A 27,127-nucleotide genomic window follows, 5' to 3' on the forward strand; every position below is an offset into this window, starting at 1 on the left:
AACGGAAGCTAAAGCATGCTCAGTTATAGCTAATCAACTGTACCTCAAGTGTACTGCTGAATGTTTTAGCACCCATCAAGGGCTCCTGGTGATGATAAGCATCTCAGACTTGGTTCAAAGATCTGCTCACCAGTCCTTTTTTTGAAGGTCAAAATCTTCTAGTAATGAGCTGTGTAACCTGGGAGAGTTAGACTGCTGTCTGGACCAAAGTTTCCTTATCTTTAAACCAAGGGGGCTGAATTATATGATATTTTCTGTCCCCTTTAGATAGAAAATTCTATAATTTTGTGACTTGAAGAAAGAGTACACATGCTTATTGAATTTGAGACCAAAGGGTGCAGAGACACCTAAAATATCAGATAAAATAATCAAAATTTAAAATACTCTCAACAGGCTAGCATGAGAAATGAATTAAACAGATAAAATATAACAAAGATAAATAAGAGCTTGTGTACTTAGGTTAAAAATTTTTACAATTGCACATTACATATAGAATATAGAGGCATGGATTAATATGAGTTCACACTAAAAAAATAAAATTCCCAAACATTAATGTTTTGGTTTGGTCTACAAGGCTAATATAAGCCCGCAGTGATGATGTTGAAGAAAAGTAAGATTCTTGGGTTACAGTAATGCTAGATGAGTGAACTTCTAGTTTCCAGTCTGGCATGTAAGAAGCTTATAAGTCTCCACTCTGTCCTAAAAACAAGTAAAAAGCTGAACAAACTAAGAAACATGAACAACTTTTTCTAAGATCTGTAAGAGAAGTGAGGTCACAGGGCAAACTGCTGTCTCCAAATTGAAGAGATTGACAGGTGAATACAGAGTATCATGGCTTACTCAAGCAGAGACCCACAAGCAGAAACTCAAAGGAACCAGTACTGGGGTAGGGAAATCTGAACTGTAGTTGATGAATTGCTAGAGGCTCAGTGTGGACAAATTTGAGATATAAAAAATCCAAGGGGACCCAGTCATGGGTGAATTTTACCTCCTGGAGCCCTACCAGGTTCTCATGGTAAATACACAAGAAAAATCATGCTTCTGGCAAGGGGTGGGGAAAAGGAACCATTTTGAAATACACCAGGGCATTCTGTTCTTCTTAACAAGGTCTGCCTTCAGGAGAAACTACTTAACCAGAGTCTAACCTGCTGGGGTTTTATCAGAGCCTAAATGACCTGGGGGAAGTGAAATACCCAACTCCAGCCCCCTCAAGCCATCCTGTCCCACCCAGGGGCTGAGGCATGTGTGAAGTTCACAGTATAGAGGCACAGGCTCACTAAAACACTGAGACCTCATTATAGGACTACAGCCCACACCTTGTCACTACATCACCAACGGCCTGTTTATAGCAGTTCATTTTACCCACTGTATCATGTCCATCTATCAAGACATAGATGTCTACAAGACATACTAAAAAAGCAAAAAAACACAGTTTGAAGAGACAGAGAAAGCATCAGAACCAGACTCAGATATAGCAGGGATGTTGGAATTATTAGACTGGGAATATAAAATGACTGTGATTAAAATTCTAAGGGCTCTAATGAATAAAGTAGACAGCGTGCAAAAAACAGATGGGCAATGTAAGCAGAGAGAAGGAAATTCTAAGAGACAAAAAAAGAAATGATAGAGATCAAAAACACTGTAACAGAAATGAAGAATGTCTTTGATGGGCTTATTAGTAGACTGCACACAGCTGAGGAAAGAATGTCTGACGTTGAGGATATTTCAGTAGAAACTCCATAAACTGAAAAAGCAAACAGGAAAAAGACAGAAAAAACCAGAACAGACTATCCAAGAACTGTGGGACAACTATAAAAGATGTAACATATGCATAATGGGAATACCAGAAGGGGAAGAAAGAGAGAAAGGAACAGAGGAAATATGTCAAACAATAATGCCTGAGAATTTCCCCCAAATTAATGTCAGACACCAAACCACAAATCCAGAAGGCTCAGAGAACACCAAATAGGATAAATTCCAAAAAAACTATACTTAGCCACATCATTTTTAAACTACAGAAAATCACAGATAAAGAAAAAAAATTCCTGAAAGAAGCCAGAGTTAAAAAAATACCATACCTATAGAAGAGCAAAGGTAAGAATCACATCCAACTTTTTCTCAGAAACCATGCATGCAAGAAGAGAGCGGAGTGAATGTTTAAGTGTTGAGAGAAAAAAACCACTGACCTAGAATTGTGTACCCTGTGAAATGATCCTTCAAAAGTAAATATGGTCTCTATCTATACTAAAAATATATTATCCTTTTATAGTAAATATATATTATCCTTTAACAGAAAATGTAAATATGTGACTAGAAATACCAGATGAGTGCCTACACTGCAGAAGACAACTGTACAACTATGGCAGACAGCTTGTGGTAATGCATTAATTTCTGGTAGAACTGAATTGTGTGTTTATATAATGGAGTGGAACAGTGGGGAGGTATGAAAATTACACTGGAAGAGGAGTGGCTAAAAAATCTGGGGAGCAAGTCCTCCAGTATTGTGAGAGCTGCCATGAGGGAAAACAGTCCTTTTTTTGCATGGCTTTAAAAAAATGACATGAGTTACAAAAGTTACAGAAAGTAACAGAAGACAGTTAAAAAGATATGACACAGGAAATCCTTTCTAATAGTTTAACAAGCTCTATTTAAAATACTAAGTGCTGGAAGATAAACAAACAAACACATAGGCACAGAGATCAGACTGTTGTTTACCAGAGGGGAAGGGGGGGAGGGCAAAGGGGTAAAGGGGCACATATGTATCATGACGGATGGCAACTAGACTTTTGGTGATGAACATGATGCAATCTATACAGAAATCAAGATATAATGATGTACACCTGAAACTTATGTAATGTTATAAACCAATGTGACCTCGATAAAAAAAATATATATATAAATTAAAATAAATAAATAGCCCTCCCCCCCCTCAAAAAAAAGCAAGTGCTCCCTTTCTGGAACTGTGTAAGTAGCGACTGGAAAACCATCTTCAGACACCAAGCTTCCTAGTCCTGGTATGCGTGAGAGACAGGGTTAAATGAAAGCCCCTTTCCAACTCTAAGAGTTTATGATCTGCAGTGCCAAATGGCTTCTACCATCACATTCATTATACCGTTGAGATGATAGGACCAAATGAGAGGCCTGTACACTAGTCTAGGCCCTTGAGGAATGTTGACCAAACCCCATCTCCAAACTTAGGGGCCTACCTGTTTGCCCTGCCTCCTTATTTCCACTCTCAGTTTCTTTTCTGTTTTTGTTTTTTTTTTTGCCCCTCCTTCCTCCTCTATGTTCATCTTCCTTCAGAGATCTTTTTTTTCATTCTTGTCCTTTTTCTATTATAGGCTCCTATTTTTTCTATCGTTTTCTTACCTCATTCTACATATACTTCTTTTCCACCATAAAAGCATATAACTTATCTTAAAATTATTTTCTTAAGTGCAAAGAATAATTGGAAAAAGTAAATATAAATATGGGACTTTGGTTTTGAGAGCCAATTTGGAGGTTCTAGCAGGGGAGCACAGCTACTCATATACTCCTGACAGAAGAACGGTCCTCCTCTATCAGGGAAGGTCATCCTCTTCAACCCAGCGCACAGCTTCAGAAGGGACGCACATGGAGCAGTGAGAGAGGAAGGGGACACCCACCTAGCCAGCCAGATCAGCCAAATCAACCCTGGTGATCAATGGGGTGGCAGATGTTGCAGCCAGATCGCCCTCACATCCCTGACTTTGGTTTTGGATAGAAACAATGTTCTCTTTGCATCTCTGTATTTCTCTAGTCTATCATTATTGACCTACTCTGAATGGATTATGGCTCATATTTCTTTCTTTCATGCTTATAGACATCAGTCTTTTATTTGGAAATTTAAAACAGTTGTCAGGGTTGCAACATAGTACTTTTCAGATAATTCTAACATCTGAGCTAACATTCATGATGTACTTCTACTTACAGAATTCTGTAAGTTAAAGGCTTCAAATTCTATAAAATGAATTAGTTTACAACTTTTTAAATTCTTTAACTTTAAAGTTGAGTGCATCAAATCTGCTTCAGTGAAAGACATCTATATCTAATTCTGTTTGCCATATTGTGAGGTTTCTGTTATCTTAGAAAACGAACTCTCTCCACATCTCATGGAACTCTAGAATTCATAGGTTTTATTAAAACTAAATGATAAAAGTTAGCTTGCTATTACTTATTCCTTAGAAGTCTGACTTTCAAGTGAAACATGTTTTCTTTCAGCTATAAAGACTATGATGATTTTGCACATGGCAGGCGAATTTTTGTTAGTGTGATGTGAAGCAAAAGGAATAGCGCTTGTTAGGGATAAAACGGCTGGCCCTGATGTGTGGGTGGTTATAAGCCAGACTGTAGGGCTTACCTAATTGGGTCTGAACACAATTTATAATATTTGTTAAACTAACATAACAAATAATAAGCAATTATGCATTAACTATGGTATATAAAATCATTAGATAAACTCCCCAAGACATATCTATAGGAATAAATGAGGTTTCTATTTTCTAAAGCGGTAGTTTTCAACTAATTTATTCTCTGACTCAATGAATCTGAGGGATATAAATCTCTCCCATTGGTAATCGTGGTTCACAACAGCAGAGCCTTTAGCGAGTCAGGGATTCTCTAGCCTGGGGGAACACATCAGAATGGAAGAGGATATAATTCTGAGATGCCCACCTGATGGGGAGTTTGGCCCTCCTCACCACTCTTCCCTCACTTTGAAAATCACTATAGGGCTGGCCCCGTGGCTTAGTGGTTAAGTGCAAGCGCTCCGCTGCTGGCGGCCCGGGTTCGGATCCCAGGTGCGCACCGACGCACGGCTTCTCCGGTCATGCTGATGCCGCGTTCCATATACAACAACTAGAACGATGTGCAACTAAGACATACAACTATCTACTGGGGTTTTGGGGGAAAAAATAAATTAATTAAAAAAAAAAGAAAAAGAAAATCACTATATATCTTCACAATTAAAAAAGAAATCACAAGGGCTGGTGCGGCGGCATAGTGGTTAGGTTCACACGCTCCACTTCCGAGGCCCGGGGTTTGCAGGTTCAGATCCTGGGCGTGGACCTACACACCGCTTATCAAGCCACGCTGCGGCAGGCATCCCACATATAAAGAAGAGGAAGATGTGCACGGATGTTAGCCCAGGGCCAATCGTTCTCAGCAAAAAGAGGACGATTGGCAACAGATGTTAGCTGAGGGCTAATCTTCCTCACCAAAAAAAAAAAAAAATCACAAGCAGCTGTAGTTAAACATATATCAAGAACCAACTGTTAGAGTTTTAAGGCAGGAGGTATGGGAGCTAATATATATAAAGAAACGTGTGAGTCCACGGAAAAGTCCAAGGAAACAGTCACATTTTAAAAATACAGGCACAGGAAGGAACAGGTTAGATGCAGAAAAAAAGAGGAATTTATCTACTCGTAATTAAAAGGAAATCTACAAGATCTCGACACTAAAAACTATAAAACAGTACTGAGAGAATTTAAAGAAGACCTAACAAAATGAAGAGATAGTCCATGTTCATGGATTAGATAAGTCAGTAATATTAAGGTATCAGTTCTTTCCAAATTGATTGAGATTCAGCGCAATCCATTTGGAGAGGACAACTGGAAACTTGTACCTCGTTTCCCCTATACTCCAACCTTTTTCCTTTCTTAAGCAAAATCCCAATGATTTTTATAGAATTTGACAAGTTAAGTTGATTCTAAAATTTAAGAACCTAGAATAGCCAAAATAATGAAAAAGAATAAAGCTGGAGGTCTCAGACCACTTAAAATCAAGGCTTGCTACAAAGCTACATAATTGAGCTAGTGTGGTATTAGAGAAAGGATAGACCGTCCAGAAATAGACTCATACATATGTAGTCAAATGATTTTCAACCAAAGATCCAATTTAATTCAACAGGGAAAGGAAAGACTTTTTAAACAAATGGTACTGAACAGCTGGATATCTACATGGAAAAAGATGGACCTTAATCTTTACCTCACTGCACACAGATGGTGGAGTGACAGATTTAATACAAATAGCACAGATTTAATACAAATGCTAGAATTACACAGCTTTTGGAAGAACACAGAATATCTTTGAGACTGTACAGTAAAGGGTTAACTCAGCAGACCTGGGATGCCCAAATCTTGCACATTCCAAAGTTGTTTAGGACTGGCCCTTGACTGACAACTGGGAGATAACCTCTAGTCCTTGGAATGTCGGGCCTGATAAGAGTGTCTGTGTATACCTAGGGCCTTGGGCCACATCAAATAGTTTATGCTAACAATAGGATTTATTGTAAAAGTCTGTTTTTGTTCAACCTGAGCCCCATGCCACACTGTATCAGTTTGACCTCTGAGGAAATTGGAGACTGAGTAGCTAATATTAGTCACACGGTGGCTTTATGGCTATGTGACTGACCTTTAATAAAAAACCCTGGGGGACACCAAGGCTTGGGTGAGCTTCCCTACTTGGCAACACTTCATAAGTATTGTCATACGTGGTTCCTGGGAGATTTAAGCACTCCATTGGGAGAGAACAATTGGAAACTTGTACCTGGTTTCTCCTAGACTCCAACCTTTTTCCTTTCCTGATTTTAATCTGTATCCTTTTGCCATAATATACTGTAACCATGAGTATAACAGCTTTTCTGAGTTTTATGAGTCCTTTGATGAATCATTGAAGCTGATGGTGGTCTGGGGGACCCTCAACAATGGAGACTAAGGGGAGGTAAAGATTTCTTACATAGGAAACAAAATGTGCTAGCCATAAAAGAAAAAAAACAAACCTTCATTGAAATACAAATTTTTTGCTCGTCAAAAGACATCGTTAAGAAAATGAATGGGCAAGCCACACAATGGGGAATAATATTTGCAGCATATATATCTGACAAAGACTCCTATCCAGAATATATAAAGAATTCCTACAAATCAGGGATAGAAAGACAAACAACCCATTAAAAATAGGCAAAATACTTGAACAGACACTTCACAAAGAAGATATATAAATCACCAATATGCTGTGAAAAGATGCTCAACATCATTAGTCACCAGGAAAATGCAAATTAAACCACAGTGAAATATCAATTTCATACCAGAATGGATAAAATCAAAAAGACTGACAATAGCAAATGCTGACAAGGATATAGAGCAATAGAACCCCATATATTCCTGAAGGGAGTGGAAAAAGATATAATTACTTTGTAAAACAGTTTGGTAGTTTCTTACGAAGTTAAACATACATCTATCCTATAGAGCAATTTAATTTCAAAGTGTTTACCCAAGAGAAATAAAAACACATATCCACAAACAACAATAATAAACAACAACATCAAAACACCTGTGTTAGAATGTTCATAGCAGCCTTATTCATAATACCCTAAATCTGGAAATAACCTAGTATCTATCAACAAATGAACAGATAACTTGTGGTATATTCATATAATAGAATACAGCTCAACAATCTAAAGGAAGGAACTACTGATATATGCAACAACATGGATGAACTGCAAAAACATCATGCTGACCGAAAAAAGCTAGACACAAAAGAGTGCATGCTGTGTAGTTCCATTTATGTGAAGCTCAAGAAAAGGCAAAACTAATATATGTAACAGAAATTAGAAAGTGGTTGCCTTGGGATGAAGGGTTGGAATTGACTGCAAAGGGACATGAGGGAACTCTTGGCTGAAAAGACACGTTCACTCCAGATATATTGTTTTGGATGGTGGTTACATGGGTATACACAAGTATCAAAACTCATCAGATTGAATACTTAAGATCTGTGTATCATGTACAAATTATACACAAATTTTTTTAAAAGAGAAGAAAGATCTATTTACTCTGGACTAGATAGGAGATAGCATTACCAATCTACCTAAATTGGTTAGGAATTTAGAACTCTTTTTGATACAACAGAAAGAGTACTTCAGACATAGATGTGTTTATAGCACAAATTCTTAGTTATTTGAGCACAAAAATATCACAAAATTACTTATATATAGAAATCAGTGTCCGCTGAAATTCTGATTAGCCAATTAACTACTAATACTGATAACCATGGACTTCTCAGCTTCATGGCTTGGGGAATACTATTAGCATATTATTTCTTTACCATATTTTAGCAATAAAATACTTTGGGAAAAAATGCAGTCATTATGTAAGTAAACATAATAAAGCCTAACTTAAAAAATCTTGTTGACTATATAAAATGGAAACTGTCCAGGAGAATTTTTTTTGGTACTTTTGGTACTTTTTTTTGGAATACTTTTAGGTATTCAAAACAGCATTTATTTATTCAGTCATCAAACTAAATATTTACTGAATACCAGAAACAGTGCCCGGCACTGGGAATACGAAGATTCTAAGATCCAGACCCTGACATCAACATGAGTTATTCTATAATTGAAGCTAAAAAGTATTCATGCATTTCACTAACATTTGAATTTGTCCTCTGTGCCGGGTCCTGTGGAAACAGCAATGAAAGAGACAGATGTGGTCCCTGGTCTCACAAAGCTCATATTCTAACATAAGACTACAACTGTTAGCAGAATCCTTGTGCTTCCTGGGATCCTGTACTTCCTCAGGACATTCTAGTTAGGCCAGGCCCTGAGGGGAGCACTCCTAACTGAGGCAGATCCTGATCCCAAGGAGAGATGAAGAATCATTAGCCACCAGGCATTCTCGGAGTAAGAATGGACTGGATGCCATCACTCTTTAATCACATGGAGCCCTGCTGAGGACTGCGGGATACATCTCCAGAGCCCAGGGAACCTGCCTTATTAGAATCTTCTTTCCCTGGAGCCTGGCTTCCTCTTCCATACCATGCAGGGGTCCTGACAAGGGGTCTTCTGCAGAGGGCCTACCTGCCAGAATTATATCACTGATATCAATTAAATTGTTTAAACTAAGCTCTGACAGGGGGAAGAGGAAAGCAGGGAATGTTAGCACAGAGAATGTTATTGCTGATCTGGTGAGTAAAAAGATCAAGAACTAAGCTCGGTTTCTTCCATCTCTATCAAGGCCTAATTTAATCAAATGAAACATCTAATTTCGGTGATATAAAATTGCTTAAGCAAGTTAAAAGACCTACTGTTGTCGAGTCTGTAAAAACGCACCGCTAGATAAAGCGACATGTGCTTGTGAGGCACTACTGACAGCTCAGGTGCCATTATTTCATCACTTCTGCAGAGCAGAAAGAATTATACGTTTTGAGAAACTGTGTCATTTTCAAACAGAAAATCCATGAATGTTTTGGAATAGAGAAGGTATGTGATTCTACCCCTAATATAAGAGATTGCAGTATTAAAAACTATGAAATTCTGTTCCATAACTACTGAACTGGGCATTTTAGTAGTCATGGATTCCTAAATAAATTAGATGGGTCTTTCTGAAGACTGGTCACAATTTAGATGTACTTATTTTTTTACAGCAGCAATTTCTGGTTATTTAAGGACAAAACTGGAACAAGATTTGAGTGTTAAATTGTCGTTCTGAGCTCAAAAGTTGAATGAATAAGAAAATGTCAATTCCCATTTTTAAAAAGAAATTTGCAAGTAAGTAAAATCAGAGCATAGTGAATATTACCCACACACGTAATGGAAAATCTACCACTAAAATACCTAGGCACTTGCTTTTAAAGACTTAATTATAGCAATCCATGGTAAAGCAGAGAAGAGAAATCAGGCTTCTTGATTTCTAGAGATATTCTTATCCATGAAATCACATGTCATCTTTGCAGCCTCATCTTTTATTTGGATAAGCAACACAAATAGAAGTCCATTATCATAGAGGCAGCAGGTATTAGTTCCCTGCTTTCCAGGCGTCTATCTCTTGCCTATCCTCTTACTGATCACCGCTGGGGTTTCCCCATGAGTATAGAGATCCCCTCTGGATCATCCCCACTCCCTGTCTTGCTACTCAATGACAGCCCCCATACATTAACTCTTTAATAGCCTCTAAACAGCTAAGAAAGTAGTTGCAAGGCTAATTACGGCTCAAGGGCCCAGCCTGGTATAAGCATCTTAGGCCTTAAATAGCTAAATGGGGACTTTATTAACCATTTCATGGCTACATTGGTTTTTGATCATGGATAAAGTAGTGACACGATAAACAAACCTCCAGGGAATAATGTGGTGGATATAAGGGCTACATACGGAATTGGAAGAATTCTTTGGCAAGATTATCAAGTTTGTCTCAATCTATACTCCCTCAATTGGTGACTAAGGGTATGCACACACCTTCCCCAGTGCTAGCTTGCTCATTCATTTTACACCACTTTATTGAGGTATGACTGACACAAACAGCTGTACATATTTAATGTGTACAACTTGATGAGTTTGGAGATAAGTATACATCTGTGAAACTATCACCACAATCTATACCAAAACATATCCATCACCTTCAAAAATTTCTTCCTGCTCTCTTTTTATTTTTTATTTATTTAATTTTTTTGTGATGAGAAGACAAAGTAAGATCTACCCTCTTAGCAAATTTTTAGGTATATAACACAGTATTATTAACTATGGGCACTATGCTGTACAGTAGATCTCTAGGACTTATTTATCTCTGGCTCATTTATTTTTTTAATTATTATTTTTTGTGTGTGTGAGGAAGATCGGCCCTGAGCTAACATCTGCCAATCCTCCACTTTTTGCTGAGGAAGACTGGCCCTGGGCTAATATCTGTGCCCATCTTCCTCCACTTTATATGGGACACCGCCACAGCATGGCTTGCCAAGCAGTGCGTCGGTGCGTGTGCACTTAACCGCTTGCACCACCGGGCCGGCCCCTGGCTCATATATTTTTAATTTGCCAATTTGAAAGGTGAAAATGGTACTTTATTGGTGTTTTAATTTGCATTTCTTTCACTAATTATGAGTAAACAGCCTTTTCAATGTTTATCTGCTGTTTGCAATTCTTCTTTCATTCAGTGCCTCCTGTTTTCTAGGCACTATTTTAGGTGCAGATATACAACAGTTAATAAGACAAACATGTAGAGTTTACATTTCAGTGCAAGAAACAAAAAATACCCAATAAAATTTTTAAAAAATACCATTTCATGTAATTAAGAATTGCTATAAAAAACAGAAAAACAAAAACAAAACAAAACAAAGCAAAGGGACAGAATGAAGGGGGCAGTTATTTTAGACAGGGCAGTGAAAGAGGGGTTCTCCAAAGAGATAATATGTAAACACAGACTGGATAGTAAGTGTGCCACGTGGATTCTTGGGGAAGAATCTAGGCACAGGGAAAAGCAAGCTCAAAGCTACTGAAATGGGAACATGTTTGTGTGCTTGAGGAATGGTAAGCAAGCCAGTGTGGCTGGAGTCCAGTGACCAAATGAGAAGAGTGGTGGTAACAAATGGGTTTGGAGACACAGGAGGCTGGATCACATAGGGCCAGCCTTGTAAGCCATTGAAAAGGCTTTGGATTTTATCCTAAATGTTTTGGGAAGCCACCGAAGGGCTCTGAGTAGAGTGATATGATCTGACTTACATTAATCTGGCTGCCGTGTGGAAAAGATCTATAAGGAAGAGGAGAGGAAGCAGGGAGACCAGTTGGGAGACTACAGTAGTGAGATGAGCAATGATGTGGTGACTCAGTATTAGCAGTACAGAGAGAGAAAAGTGATTTGTTTCAGGATATATTTTGAAGAGGATTTGCTGATGGACTTGACATGTGATGTGAGAGAAAAAGAGGAGGCAAGGGCAATTTTAAGGCTCTATCAACTGGGTTGTGCTATTGATTGTGATGGAAAAACACCGGGGGAAAAACAGGTTTGTGGAGGTGGAATCAAAATTTTAGTTTGGAAAGTATTAAATTTGAGATGCATGTGGGAATCCAGGAGGAAAAACTGAGTGGGTGGTGGACTATATAAGTCTGGAGGTCAAGGGCAGGGGACAAACTGAAGATATAAATTAAGGACCCTTCAGTCATAAATGGTATTTAAAACCAGGAACCTGGGCTGAGATCCTCTAGGGAAGGGGTGCAGAGAAGAAAAGAAGCCTGGAAGGTGTTCCAACATTTATAGGCAGAGAAGGAGAGAATCCAAGAGAGCATGGCATGAGAAGGAACGGCCGCTGAGACAGGATGTTGTGTTTCTTACTGAACTGCATAAGTTCTTTATACGTTAATGATATTAGAGTTTATCAGTTACTTCCACTACAAATATTTTCCCAATTTTCTGTTTGCCTTTTGCTTCAGTTTATTTTTGACATATCTACTTAAAAACATTTGTGTAGCAAAATCCACCAGTCGTTTCCTTTGTGATTTCTTCCATTACTTTTAAGGTTAAAAAGTCTTCTAGTAACTAGAGTTCAGAGAGACACTTCTGTGTTATTTCTGTGTTTCCTTGTTGCACTTTGATTCACTTGAAATTTATTTTGGTGTGTGGTAAGGTTATAAGTTGATAACGTTTTCAAAAGATCTGTCAAGGGCCGGCCCCATGGCTTAGCGGTTAAGTGCGCGGCGCTTCGCTGCTGGCGGCCCAGGTTCGGATCCCGAGCGTGCAACAACGCACCGCTTCTCTGGCCATGCTGAGGCCGCGTCCCACATACAGCAACTAGAAGGATGTGCAACTATGACATACAACTATCTACTGGGGCTTTGGGGGAAAAAAATAAATAAATTTAAAAAATCTTAAAAAAAAAAAAAGATCTGTCAAGTTTCCCAGCACACATTTATTAACTCTTCCCTTGCTCACTGGTCTGTGATGTCTTCTCACACACTGTTTCATTTGGTTCAACTTCAATTTTAACCTTTGAAACCACAACAGAGATGATGAAAAACCTTCCCTCCAATCATCACAATGACACTTTATAGAGGAATCTCAATGTGCTTTATAAGGAAATACATAAAACAGAACCAACATTTTTGAGAAGAAAAATGTAGGGACAGAAAGCTAAATAGAAGAAAGAAAACATGAAAGGTAGAAAAGAAAGGGTACAGTTCATTTCCTTTTTTGGAGAAAAAAGTAGATGTTGAAAAATGTCAAAAGATAATACAAGTATACATGCAACAAATATTTGTTGAGTAATTTCCCTATGCCAGGCATTATCTGAGGTGCCCTTAGGTGGTGAGTAAGAGAAAGTGCCTGCCCTCAGGAGGCTTGCATTTTAGTGGGGAAGTTGGGGAGACAGATGATGCACACACAAATGAAGCGTATAACTTCAGTTAGTAATGAATGCTATGAAAATAAGATTGGGAAATGGGTAGAGAGTGACTAGGGGAGGAGAAGACAACAGGGAGGTCAGAAGTGGCCTCTCTGAGATGATATTTGGGCTGAGCCCTAAATCATGAAGAGGCAAGGGAAGATGAGGGTGGGAGAAGTGCTCCAGGAAGGGGGAAGAGTTAAGTGCAAAGGCCCCAGGCAGGTGCAAGCATGGGAGTGCAGAGCAGGGGAGAATGGAAGGAGATAACGTCAGAGAGAGAGGGAAGGGGCACAGGAAGAAGACTGGATTATCAGCGGTAACTGGAAGCCTTTCGAGAGGTTTAAGTGGGGCTGTGACATAATCTGCTGTAAATTGATAATTCTTCCACTGTTGTGTGAAAACTAATCCAGTGGTACTGGTGAGGAAGAAGTGGGGAGAGAAGAAGGGATTCTAGCTAGAAAGATCTTGTATAAAGAAAGTACCTAAAATACTTTGTTCTTTTAAACATACCAAAACTAAATACTTAACATGACGGGAGAAATACAAGTGATTAGACTGTAAGATTCCTGAGGGCAGGGATTTTTGTCTGGTTTGTTTACTGAGTATCTCTGATGCCTAGAATAATGTGAGTCTGGTACTCAACAAAAATATGTTAAATTAAATGAACAAAGTGACTACAGGGAATGGCCTTTTATTTGTGAAACAAGAACCAGATGAAATGAATAAACAGAAAAGAGCTTCAGAGAAGTCTCCTGGGCTATAGAACTGTCTCATAATTACACAGTACATCAAAACATAAGACAGATTTCAGTCATGGATGGGTACTTTAAAAATAACATTACACTAAAACAGGGTTCAAAATACAAGTTTAAATTTAGCTGCTTTCTTGTAAACCTCTTCTCATCCCTTAGACTATGAGTTTGTGTGTGGCAGGAATTATGTCTTCTTTTTAACTCTCCAAGTAAGAGCAGAACACATCGTGTATATGCACCCCATAAATGTATATTTAGGTTGTTGGAAGCCTACTGAAGAAAAGCTAGCACATAGGCAAATGCTTAAGGAAGAAAATTCGGACAACTTGGCAGCATTTATCATTACTAACATTTTAGTCTTGCAGAGTAAACTTTGAAATTACATTCTAATTTGAGATGGTTCTGGTTTGAAAAGTTAACTCCTGAGACATCTGAGCACAGTATTATGAAAGAACAAAACTGTTCATCAACCCTTTATGCCAATGTTAATTTCATTTAAAAGTAGGATTTAATGTTTTTTTATTCCTACAGTGACCCTTAAAATTTCTATGTATATAATCACAAATGCACACACAAGATGCATTTATAAGCTTACTGTGTAGTTCTAAAGACAGTTGGGAAACCCAATTTTAATTTTGTTACTGAAATAATTTAAAAATATATTATAGAACTGCCTCTTTTCAATCAAAAGCAAGGATCTAGAAAGAGATTATACAAGTAGGCACAATTTATTCAGGTTTATTAGTGTTAGAAAAATGAAGTTGCCTAACTTCAAATTGTAACAAGTACTCTTACATTTATTTAATTTTTCATCTTACCACTGACATTGATGTATATCATTTTCTTATGGCTTTAAAAAAAACTCAGATAATTTATTTAACAAAGATTCATTACATGCAGTAACCACTGATATTCTGAAATCTGGAAAATTATTTTCAGCAAATGTGTAAAATTTCCTGATGATCTCTCAGAATATCTTTGTGATTTATAACTTTCATCAGAGAAAGAGGACTTACCGGCTTTTATTCATGAGGTCTGCTCCCCGTGCTTTGTAATAATCTAAATTTGGATGGAATTGATAAGTCACTGGTCTTGGATTTCTCTATAGAGAAAAAAAATGTATAAAGCTATTTAAATTATACATTAACACATAAAAGAACAAAAACGATTTTTATATCCTTCAGAAAAAATACATATAACAATGAAGTTTAATAATTTGTGTGCTTTAGTTTTGCTTTTATTGTTGAAATTTTGTCTTAACTGATCTTAGTCCTAATTAAACACTGCAATTGTTTTAATATATTTTACTTTTATCTGTCTCATAGTTTACATAGATGTATTTCTGTCATTAGACTTATTTTTGATGATTTGGATCAATATGACTTTCCAAAACACAATCAGATAAAATTAAAACAAAACTGAAAAATTATATGAGATGTAACATGAGCACAATCTATGCGTAAGGGCTGAGAGACAGTGTCAAGAAAGCTGTATTTTGGAGAAAGTAAAAATCACTGTTAGTTTTTGATAACCAGAATGCTAAATATGCCCACTAGATGGCACACTGAGTCTTTCTTCTCCTAAAATCAATGTGTTATTTCAGAATTCAGCAATTCTTTTCAAGTTAGCAATTTCTATGTCATCTATTCTTACATACGAGTTTAATAAGTGCCCAGGTAGTGAAAATATTAGCAGGGTACCATCACAACACAAAAGCAAATTGACTAATGCACATTTCATAAAAGCAGCATATACTGCCTTTTCTGGCATTTAATATTATTTATAATCATTGCAGAAATGTCCTTGAATCATTAGGTCAAGTGTGTCTATTTAAATATTTTGCTGTTATTTAATGTGTCTATTATTTAAATAGACAAGTCCCTCATAGGCAAATAAAAATTAAACAAATATACTTCCAGTTTATAAAATGTAACATGTTAACAGCATAACTTAAATGAATACCATCATCTCTAAAGTGTTAAGAAAAGTTTTAAAAAACTTATAAATAAATGTGTTACAATGTTTACCTGAATATATGATTTGAATTAATAATTAGGATTTTGAACCAGAGCATGCCCTATCCTTTGAGAGATCTATCTAGACACAGACAGGCTGCATTTTCTCTTAATAGAAAATTACCAATATGCTTCAATATCAATCCCTGGAGACATAATCCCAAGGCACTGATATACTTGCATGGAGGTGGGGATATATAATTGCTAAGGTTAAATAGTTTGAAATTCATCAAGCTAACAAGCTGCATCTTAATGGCCATGATGGACCTTTTCTTTTTCTGCTGAAAAGAGAATATTTACACAGCTCAACCCTTTCATATCTCTTCCCTAGTCAGCCCTAATCATCTGACAAAAATGACAATCCCTTGATTTAGCTCCAGCTACTACTCCACTGGTTTGGTATTCAACACAGTTCTACAATAATCAAATCTGAATTGCCTTGATGAAGATAACTGACGCTTCCATGACTACCATACTATTAAGTCTAACAGCGCAACTTTTCTCTCTCTAGGAATTACATAGGTTTCCTCATGGTAGCTGATGACAACCTGGACCCAAGCATAATGGGAAAATAAAATAGAGGTTAAAGCCACTGGCAGGTTGCCAGTGCATTCATGATTTATTAAAAAAATTAACTTTCGCAGGACTATCACTCATGACTAATTTTGCTCTTTATTCTCAGTACCTGGAAATACATTTTATTTTTGCTAATATAAAAGGCTTTTCTTCTCTGACTTCCAACTAACTAATAAAGGATTATGTTACTTTTTGCTAGAAAACAATGAAAGAAGGGATTGCATTGTGCAATTTCTTGACACGTCTTTATAAACAGATGACGAGCAACCGAAGACACGAAGTGCTGATCTATCTAAGCACTTAAAGCCATTATTAGGAATAATGATCTAACTTGAACATATGAATGAGGCTCAAGTATTGCTTTCACTAAGGCCTATTTAAATTCCTAGGAGACGTACTAGTGTCAAAGGGAGAGGCAAAGTACCACTGTACTGGGATTGAAGACAAAGAATCAAATGATGATGTTGAAAAACAGCATTTAAAATGTAAGAAAATAAGGGGCCGGCCCGGTGGCGCAAGCGGTTAAGTGCGCGCGCTCCGCGGCCCGGGGTTCGCTGGTTCGGATCCCGGGCGCGCACCGACGCACTGCTGGCAAGCCATGCTGCGGCGGCGTCCCATATAAAGTGGAGGAAGATGGGCACGGATGTTAGCCCAGGGCCGTCTTCTTCAGCAAAAAAAAAAAAAAGAGGAGGATTGGCGGATGTTAGCACAGGGCTGATCTCCTCACACACAAAAACAAACAAACAAACAAACAAAACACACACACACACACACAAAAAAAACACATAAAATGTAAGAAAATAAAATCAGAGGTTATAGTTGGAAGTTATACAATAGGTTTTTCTGTCTAAGAAGATGACGCTGTTACTAAAACGTAAGTATGTAGACAGATAGATGATCTAGACTAGCACTTTCCGACAGAAATATAATGTGGGTCACAAATGCAAGCTTCACATGAAATTTAAAATTTTCTAGCAACCACATTGAAAAAAAAAGAAACGAGTGAAATTCAATGTAATAACATTTTATTTAATTCAGTATATCCAAAATATTGTCATTTTAACATGTAATTAATGTAAGAAATTATTGATACATTTTTACATTCTTTCTTTTGTACAAAGTCTTTGAAATTCAGTGCATATCTTACACTTATAGCACATCTCAATTTGGACTAGCCGCCACACTTCAAGCGCTTAAGAGCCCCGTGGCTTGTGGCTCCTGTAACGGACAACCCAGAACTAAACGTCTGACGTGTATGTACACTAATGCGTGGCTAGAAAAATCAACATGTGTGGACATGAACAATAAAAAGAACACAGATGCTTTTATACATTAAGATTCAATACTGACAGTTCTTCGATTCACCTATAATTCTTCCCTTTCAATTAAGTTAGTTTTATCTCTTCTGAATAAGGTTTCAAAAAGTTGAGAAATTTTGGAGCAATATCTTCTCACACAACTATGTACCGAAATCATAACAATGGGTTCCTTAGGGGGATGAGATTAAATAAGCAGAAGTCTAACAGAAACATTTTAAAAGGAAAGAGATACTTGCTTTTCTTATTTTAAAGACTTTTTTTCCAAATTAAATTCTACAGGAATATAACAGTCCTGATTTTTAATTTTTAAAAATCTGGAATTTCCTCTAAAATATAAGAGCCACTAGAATTCTACATGTATAAAACTCCGTATGTAGGAAAGACCAGACCCATGACAGCTGTAATTTCTCATTGTGCAGGACATGTGATGTTGACAACTTTAATATTATATCTTGCCTGGACTGGAACAATTAGTAATTATTTTAAACCCATTTTCACATGTCAAATTTCAAATATTATAAGCTTTTCCAAACCAATGTAGATTTTTAAAAATCTCTTGTGTTTTGGTGAATCTTTCCTCAGAATAAAGATAGCAAAATGGTAATCACATCTTAACTTACATTGGTTTGTGTACAGAGGAATACCAATTAGGTTCATCACCTGGGAAGCCTATATAATGATACATGAAGATGCAGAAATCACAAATCAGTCCACCCAGGCTTTACCATGCCTTTCCTAGACCAACTGGATGGGCTTGAAATAAATCATCTACAAGATTGCAGAAAGTTAACTTCCCAAGTACCACTCACTTCTTCTCTGGTAACAATCTGTGAAGCCCTTCTTAAAACTCTCTCTCTTCAGCATTTTATTTTATGGCAATATAAGAAGGATGCTGAAAATACCACCCATGGCATAGACAGGCTGGATTTGGGGGAGGCATCTTCAAGTCTTGTGGACAAAATGACTTACGGAAGCAGAATAGATAGTGGTAGAAACAAGTTTCCTAGAGGTAACTATACGGAAAAACAAAACAGAACAAAGCCCATGCTGTACTTCTGAATTTCTAAAATGCTTTTGTTAATTTGGTATTATCACAAAATCAATTTACAAATAGTACTTAAATGATAGCAATCAATGTAAGGGATAAGACTGACTGAAATCTATCTAACCTCTCCATTATAGTTAACATTCTTCACTTCTGAGGTCTACATTCTACGACAGTAAGCTGTTCCTTAATGTAATTTCAGGTAAAGCAAACACTCTGTCCCTTACTGAGGATGACTTTTGATGGTAGACCACTCCCCTCTGCTCTACTCTCTAATGGAAGTCTGCAGATTTGCATATAACCCTCCTCCCCCTGCCACCCTTACCCCCATAGTAGTATTTCAGTATTTTAAGTTCAAACTCACTTTGTTGTGGTAGTGTACAAATATTTAAATGCTAACCCACACTAAGTACAACTAACTACAAGATAGTACATGACAGTGTTCCTTGTTCTGAGCCTGGTGAAATCAAACTCATCTGACAAAGGTCATGACAAATAGACCTTTCTAGACTGATCCCCTAACTCCTGTCCCTCCCGTGAAGACGATTATCTCCTTTTGAACTCTTACATGGAGACTCCAGAAGGAAACAAGTCTGAAGTACTCATCTGGCTTTGAACAACACAGCACCTTTTAAAGGGCTGGCTATTTACAAGCACATGTAGAACTGAAAGGAGCAAAAGAAGAACAATTCCAGCGATCCCGGTTCTAATTTATGAATGTACCCATAGGAGTTAAAGAAGAGTTAAAAGTTGTATGTTAAAAACAGAGGGATGAGGGTAAACAAAACATCGCTCATCTGCTTTAGAGGCACAGGCTGCGGACGGGGAGGCAAGGGGGTCAGGAGTCAGTGAGGCTTATGTGCAGATCCCTGCTCCACTCACCACTAGCTGAGCCGCCGGGAAGAGTCACTTACACTCCTAGGCCTAGTTTCCTCAGCTGCAAAACTGGGGTAAGGAGGAAATGAGACAATGAGCATCAAGTGCACAGCACCGTGCTGGGCACTTGATAAAAACTCAATGAAATGGAAGCTATGATTACCTTCTGATGCCATGAGCACTGACAAGTAGACCTTTAATTTCAGAGTAGATCTGACAATTTGACAACTTAAAATCCGTGATAACAAGAAAGTGATACTTCATACTTCTGATAATCATATATATATAATTGAGGGTAGATTTTTACCAAACATCACATTTTTAAAAAGCAAAAACATGTATTTAGGAAAGTATATCATGCACACTGGATCTCATATGTGGGGAGAAAGGCTCTCAATTCTCTGAATAGGAGTGCATACATTTATAAATTTAAAAAAATTGTAAAACCATACTATGCTATTAACGCACAATTGTTTGCCAGCTTATGAGGTTACAATAATTAAAGTGATTTCCTGCAATATGTCCAAATTATTATCATTTTTATAGTTTATTGGTCACAATTTTTACATTAAATTAAACTGATATAGTTCCTGCAGCATTTGTTTAATAGAAAAGATTGATTTGTATTTACAATATACTGCACGTTTGGTATGAAGAAAAGAAAATATTGACAAATGAAGAATTACTTAGTTTTCTTTTCCTAATATCTTGCTACCAACTCTTAGTTTTTAGCATGCCAGATTAGAAAAGGGGAAAAAATAAGGCTCAGAAGGAGAAACAGCACTGTAAAAATATGTCGAACGTTTCTCTTTGATGAAAAATGAGACTCTTATTTTAGTGAATATGTTATTGCCTAAATGCTGGGGGAAAAGCAATCGTCATTAGAAAAACGAATTGCTCAGCTGTTTATAAGCAAAGAGCTCTGGGGGAATTTCTCAAGACCCCAAAGGCAAAGCATTACAGGGTTATGCAAACATATGTTGCAGGTGTTTTAGGGGAGACAGGTGGGCAAACCTCAGCCATGGAAGAGGAGTCAGTTTAATACGCTGTAACTGAAATGAGATAACCTAAACGCATCCAAGTGCAGAGACGCCATGGCACCAGTGAACTGGAGCTGTAGAGCAAAAACTCTTCCTAAAATCATTATCTTGTTAGTGCCAAGGAAACGGAATTTTTCCCTTCTTGTAGTTTTATAGAAAACAAACACTGCCAATTACTTTTTTTTTAAACTAAAGGTATTTTAAACCTGGAACAAAGAACAGCCTGAAATAGCCATAATTATCCAAAAAAGATAAGAATGAAGTATTGTTGCCTTTATTTAAACAAATATTCCTAAGGAGACAGTTTGTTGTAATATCCCCTCTTTGGTTCACTAGGCAACATTAGATTTATCATAATTCTCCTAAAGCCTAAGATATTTCTATATTAAAATGCTAATTTTGTCTTTTCTTTTGCCTGTAATTAAAGCTGGGAAATTTGTGATCTGATATTCACTGATTGCTAGAGGGTCCACAAAGGTCTCACCATTTCTATTTCTTATTGCCACATACTGCCCTATTAAAATTAGATACAGTAACACAGTGGATCAAAAAGGCAGACATTATAATCCTAAATACTCACAAAGTTCTCATTTAGAAAAATATACATTTAAATAAAATAAGTGGTATTATCTGTATATTGCTGTCAAACCTAGACTTGTATTGTATTTCCTTCTTCCTCACTTATCCAAGAGTTGATTTTCTTTTTATATTACTTGTTATTGAGACAACACTCATTTTACTATAGATATGTATGTATAATAGTATATTGAGCCATACCTTCCTTATCTAAACCACTTTTCCTTTTTTTTCAAACCCACATCATGAATTAAATGTCAAATACTTAGTATAAAATAAGCTCACAAAACATCAAATTTGGAAAAATAAAACCTAGTTTGATTTTTTTACAATATTACAAAATCCAAAATGCCGATACAATGCAGTCATCAAGTTAACACAGATTTTCATCAAAGAAAGAAAATAAATCTTTGTGACAGGTTGTAAATCAGAATATTATTTCAGTACCAGGATTAAAATGACCTCTGGTTTAAATACTAATAATTCCTATGTATTTTGATAGGAAATATATATTATGAATACTAGGTATTAAGAATCTTAGTGGACTTGACAGAAAAATTCAGGTAATTCTAATCTATGCATCTACATATTAAAAAATTTTTAAAAAGTAAATTTAAAAGGCCTTTAAAAAGTTAAAAAAAGGAAGCAAAAAATTGTTAATTGAGTAAAGACACAGACAAAACCTCTGAACCCATGCCAGCCTCATTTTACATACTGAATAAGCCCAATTCCCTGAAGTGACATCCCCATCTCTACCCTGGCAAGCCGAGATCTCAGATGGCAGAGAAGCATTTTAAACCACCTGTGCGTTATGCTCGACTGTAGCTTCACACAATAAATAGACACCAAAAGAGAAATAAAAGCGTTTTCTTTTTCTAATGTATTTACATTTTCGAATTTAGCATGCAGGAAGATGCCAGATTAACATGTACCCCAATATTTATATATATAAATAAATATGGAAAGTAGTTTTTTTTTAATTTTATTTTTTTGTGAGGAAGATCAGCCCTGAGCTAACATCCATGCTAATCCTCCTCTTTTTGCTGAGGAAGATCGGCTCTGAGCTAACATCTATTGCCAATCCTCCTCCTTTTTTTTTTTCCCCCCAAGGCCCCAGTAGATAGTTGTATGTCATAGTTGCACATCATTCTAGTTGCTGTATGTGGGACGTGGCCTCAGCATGGCCAGAGAGGTGGTGCGTCGGTGCGCGCCTGGGATCCGAACCCGGGACGCCAGTAGTGGAGCGCGCGCACTTAACCGCTAAGCCACGGGGCCGGCCCCGGAAAGTAGTTTTTAGGTCTACACATTCTCTTTGTTACTAACACTGGGCCTCAAAATATTCCTTTTAGATAGCTGATTAGCTCTTTTCAGCAGTACTGACCTCGTCACCTTTTTCCTTCCTTCAATGTGAGCAGAGTGGGGGAGAAGAAGCCTCACTTTAAAGAAATTTGGAAACCCATTTGTCTTTTCCTAACCAGGAAAAGTAGTCCCCAATCTTCAATGATATCAAGGAAAAAAAGACAGAGGCAATCTCAAAAAATATTCCTAAATATTCCAATTTGGGAAACAGACTGAAGAAACCAAAATCTTTGATATAAAAATTATCATTCTATATTTTCATCTTTAGAAATATTGAAATAAGTTTAAGCAAGTTATCATCAAAATAGAAGCAATTTAAAAATGGTTTCAGGATTTTTGAATCCCCAGAATAAGTCTATGTGACCCCATGGGACCAAGAACCCTGGGTGAGAAATTTTGCCCCCATGTTCTTTCTCTACCTTCTTCCCTTTCATGACCTGCTTTTGTAATTGTCAAAGCAACAAAAGCTAAGCCCCTGCACGCTGAGGCCTGATAAAAGGAAGCCTTGCACAGCCACACTTCTAATGCAGTTTTGGGAGTAATTTCAATGATAAAACACCTCGGAATTAAAAATTCATTTATATATAAATCCACTCTTACTAAGGTCATTCACTTACACCGTATTTTTTATGATACTTTCTAGTATAACAGTGAAGTATCAGTACTGAACTTTGAAATGTCTAAGTGAAGAGAGAAATCAGAAAGCAATATAAATAACACACAGATGAGAGTCATATTTTCCTGAATGAGAACAATCTCTACTTAAGAAAGTATGTCCAGTTAGGCCAGAGACCATGAAGAAGAGTCCCTAAAGATGGACTCTTGCGTTTCTTGACTATTTTATTCTAGATTTCATGTGTCATTATAAAAAAGAACACTAATAGGTGTGAATTTCTCTAAAGAGTAGACAGTGTCGTAAAATATTTTCTTTTTAATCAATAACTTTTGATATAGTTCAGCCTTAAAACCAAAGCCCTCTCAAATATCTAGTGATAATAATAGGCACATCAGTTGTATGCTGCTCACATAATATTCATGCTAGGGGTTCTTAATCTTTTTTGTGCCATAGACTACTTTGCTTTCTGGTGAAGACTTTGGTCCCTATTTCAGAATAACGCTTTTAAATGCATAAAATAAAATACACAGATTTATAAAGGAAACCAATTATACTGAAATACAGTAATCAAAATATTGAACACATTTATAACAGTGAAATGTGCTTTTATATTAATATATTAAATAAGATATAGTGGCTGGTCTAATCATTACTATAATTTAGAAGTAGTAATGAATGTAAATGGTATTTCAAGATATCTTCATCAACTGTAATATGATATAAAATATCTGTGATTGCTATTAGTTAAAATGTTTCAGGTGCTGCTAATACTATTGCAGTTTGTTGGCTTCATTATATTTGAAGAAAATACTAAATTTTAGTAAGGGCTTAGTACAAACAAATATGTAAGCTTTTCTCACTCAAGTTCTTAGACCTCCCTGAATTCCATCCACAGACCATTTGGGGGCCTTTTCTCAGCAACCTGAAAGATAATTTTGGATAACAGCTTTCCTCTTGGGAAGGTAGTTTTGTGGATACCACTGGATTAGTTTACTAACCCTTTTGCTGTATAAATGTGGCAGGGGTGACAGTCAAAATATAAAACAACTGCTGTAGCACAGGCAGCTACCAATGGGGCTGAGAGAGAGCCAGGAAATGCCTGGAAAGCCCCTGCTGTGCCAAGCTTTAACCCCTCAGATGCTGGATTTCTTTACCTACCGATATGGAAGTATTTCAATATTTTAACAACTGGTATAGCTGTAACACCAGATGAATGCCAGCCCTGGATAGAAATAATGTTTGGGAGTGGGGTGTGGTTAGATGTACAGATTTTGCCCTGGATAGCATCCAAGTCCTTATATGAAAGAATGAGACGTGAGGCTGGGTGGGCAATGAGGGTGAGGATGATGGGGGAATGTTCAGTGACAGTGAAGCAAGCTGTCTACTTCTGGAAAGCCCACTGCTTCTGTGCTAACTTCTCTGAGAGGGTTTCTATTGCTGTGGCGCAGCTGATAGCAGCCAGATATGTAGAGGGACACTCCGTAAGTGCAGCTGTCCACTCACCACTTTTTTTCAGAGGCAGGTGAACCTTCTTAGTCTACAGCCAGAAATGCTTCAAGAAAATAACTCTCTTTTAAGAGGTCACTTTTCTGAAGAATCAAATCAGTTAGTTGGGGTCCAAGATCCCCCTGGATGGAACTTGAAAGCAGTGAGAAGAAACAGAGCTGCATACTTTGTAGTGATTCAGAAAAAAGGATGAAAAGTCTTAGGTAACCATCCCATCTAGGTTAAGAGGAATCTTTGGAGGCCATTCCTTTTCCAGTAGTTATTCTGTGTAGAAGTACAGAGCTCTTATTTCCCGGTGGACACTGCATTTAAAATGCCCTTGAGAGAGAAGACTTATTAAATAAATGGGGGGGGGGTAGAAATGTATAGAACAGCACACAAAGTATAATTCCTTTTATGTAAATATTTTTAAAAGAAATAGTTTGCAGAAATCGATAAGATGATCTTAAAATTCATATGGGAATACAAGTGGCTCAGAATAACTAAAATTATCTTCAAAAAGATAAGAGTTCATGAATTCATAATTCCCAATTTCAAAACTTACTAAAAAGCTACAGTAATCAAGACAGTGTGGTACTAGCATTAAGGACAGACATATAGATCAATGGAATAGAACTGAGAGTCCAGAAATAAACCCTCACATTTATGGTTAATTAATTTTTGACAAAGGAGCAAGACAATTCAATGGAGAAAGAATAGTCTTTTCAACAAACACAATTGGATAACCACATGCAAAAGAATGAATTTGGACATCTATCTCACACCACACACATAATTAACTCACAATGGATCACAGACCTAAATGTAAGAGCTAAAACTATCAAACTCTTAGAAGAAAACTCAGGAGTAAATCTTTGTGATCTTGGGTTAGGCAATAATTTCTTGGATATGGCACCAAAAGTACAAGTGATAAAAGAGAAGATTGATAAGTTGGACTTCATCAAAATTAAAAACATTTGTGCTTCAAAGGACACCATTAGGAACGTGAAAAGATCCACAGATGAGAGAAAATATTTGTAAATCATATATCAGATAGGAGTCTTGTATCCAGAACATACAAAGAACTCTTACAACTCAGTAATAAACTGACAACCCAATTAATAACAGGCAAAGAATGTGAAAAGACATTTCCCCAAAGAACATATAGAAATGGTTCATAAGTACATGAAAAGATGTTCAACATAATTAGTCATCAGGAAAATGCAAATCAAAACCACGATGAGATACAATTTTATACCCATTAGAATGGCTCTATACAACAAATGTTGGCAAGGATGTGGACAAATTTGAACCCTTATACATTGCTGGTGGGAATCTAAAATGATGCAACCACTTTGCAAAACAGTTTGGCAGTTCCTCAAAATGTTGAATGTAGAGTTACCATATGACCAAGCAATTCCACTGCTAGGTATATATCCAGAAAAATAAAAACATAGGTCCACAGAAAAACCTGCACAGGGAATTTTCACAGCAGCCTTATTCATAGTAACTACAGAGCAGAAACAAATGGATAAACAAAATGTGGTATATCCATAATGGAATATTATTTGGCAATAAAAATGAATGAAGTACTGATATATGCTACAACATGGATGGACCTCAAAAACATTATGCCAAATTAAAGAAGCCAGTCACCAAAAAAACACATATTATATAATCCCATTTACACAAAACACCCAGAATAGGCAAATCTATAGAGACAGAAATTAGATTAGAGGTTGCCTAGGGTTGGGTGGGGGAGTTTTAGGTGAGGAGGAGGAAAGTAGGGAATGACTGCTAATGGGTTCTTTCTGGGATGGTGACTATGTTCTAAAATCAGATTATGGTGATGGTTGTACATCTCTGTAAATATACTAAAAACCACTAACTTATATACTTTAAATGAGTGGATTTTTATTGTATGTAAATTATATCTTAATCAAACTGTTAAAAACAAGAAATATGACGTGGTAAGTGCATACCCACACACTTTTTTTTTCCCCTGGAAGCGGAACAGGACGGATGCAGGTAAAGGGGCACTGGAGAGAGACTTTTGTTTTTTTTCACATTGTTGTAATTTCCTTATCATGTGCTACATTACTCCACTCTCATCCGCCCACCAGTGGGACTCATCTCCACAACGGGCTTATGTGCAGGGACCACTTCTATTTCTTCTTTATACTTCTATGCACTAAATTAAAAATAACTCTTTAATGCTACTTAAAATACAAGTCAAAAAGTATTTTATATCCTTCTCAGCTTAGTTTTTGTAGTCATTATATCACACATATCATAGGTTAAACAGGTATGCAG

General features: G+C 36.9%; 1 protein-coding gene across 3 annotated transcripts in view; it reads right to left on the reverse strand.

Moving 5' to 3' along the window:
* Positions 1-27,127, reverse strand: part of TBC1D5 (TBC1 domain family member 5) — a 537,118-nt gene that overhangs the window by 82,624 nt on the left and 427,367 nt on the right. For all 3 annotated transcript variants that reach the window (XM_087430599.1, XM_087430597.1, XM_087430598.1), the window contains one exon: positions 14,924-15,009. In XM_087430599.1, coding sequence (XP_087286725.1) covers positions 14,924-15,009 — 86 coding nt within the window. The remainder of the gene's footprint in view (positions 1-14,923; positions 15,010-27,127) is intronic.

The sequence above is a fragment of the Ceratotherium simum genome, chromosome 5 (genome assembly GCF_057802395.1).
Source record: "Ceratotherium simum simum isolate JZ-2026a chromosome 5, ASM5780239v1, whole genome shotgun sequence".
Classification (NCBI taxonomy): domain Eukaryota; kingdom Metazoa; phylum Chordata; class Mammalia; order Perissodactyla; family Rhinocerotidae; genus Ceratotherium; species Ceratotherium simum.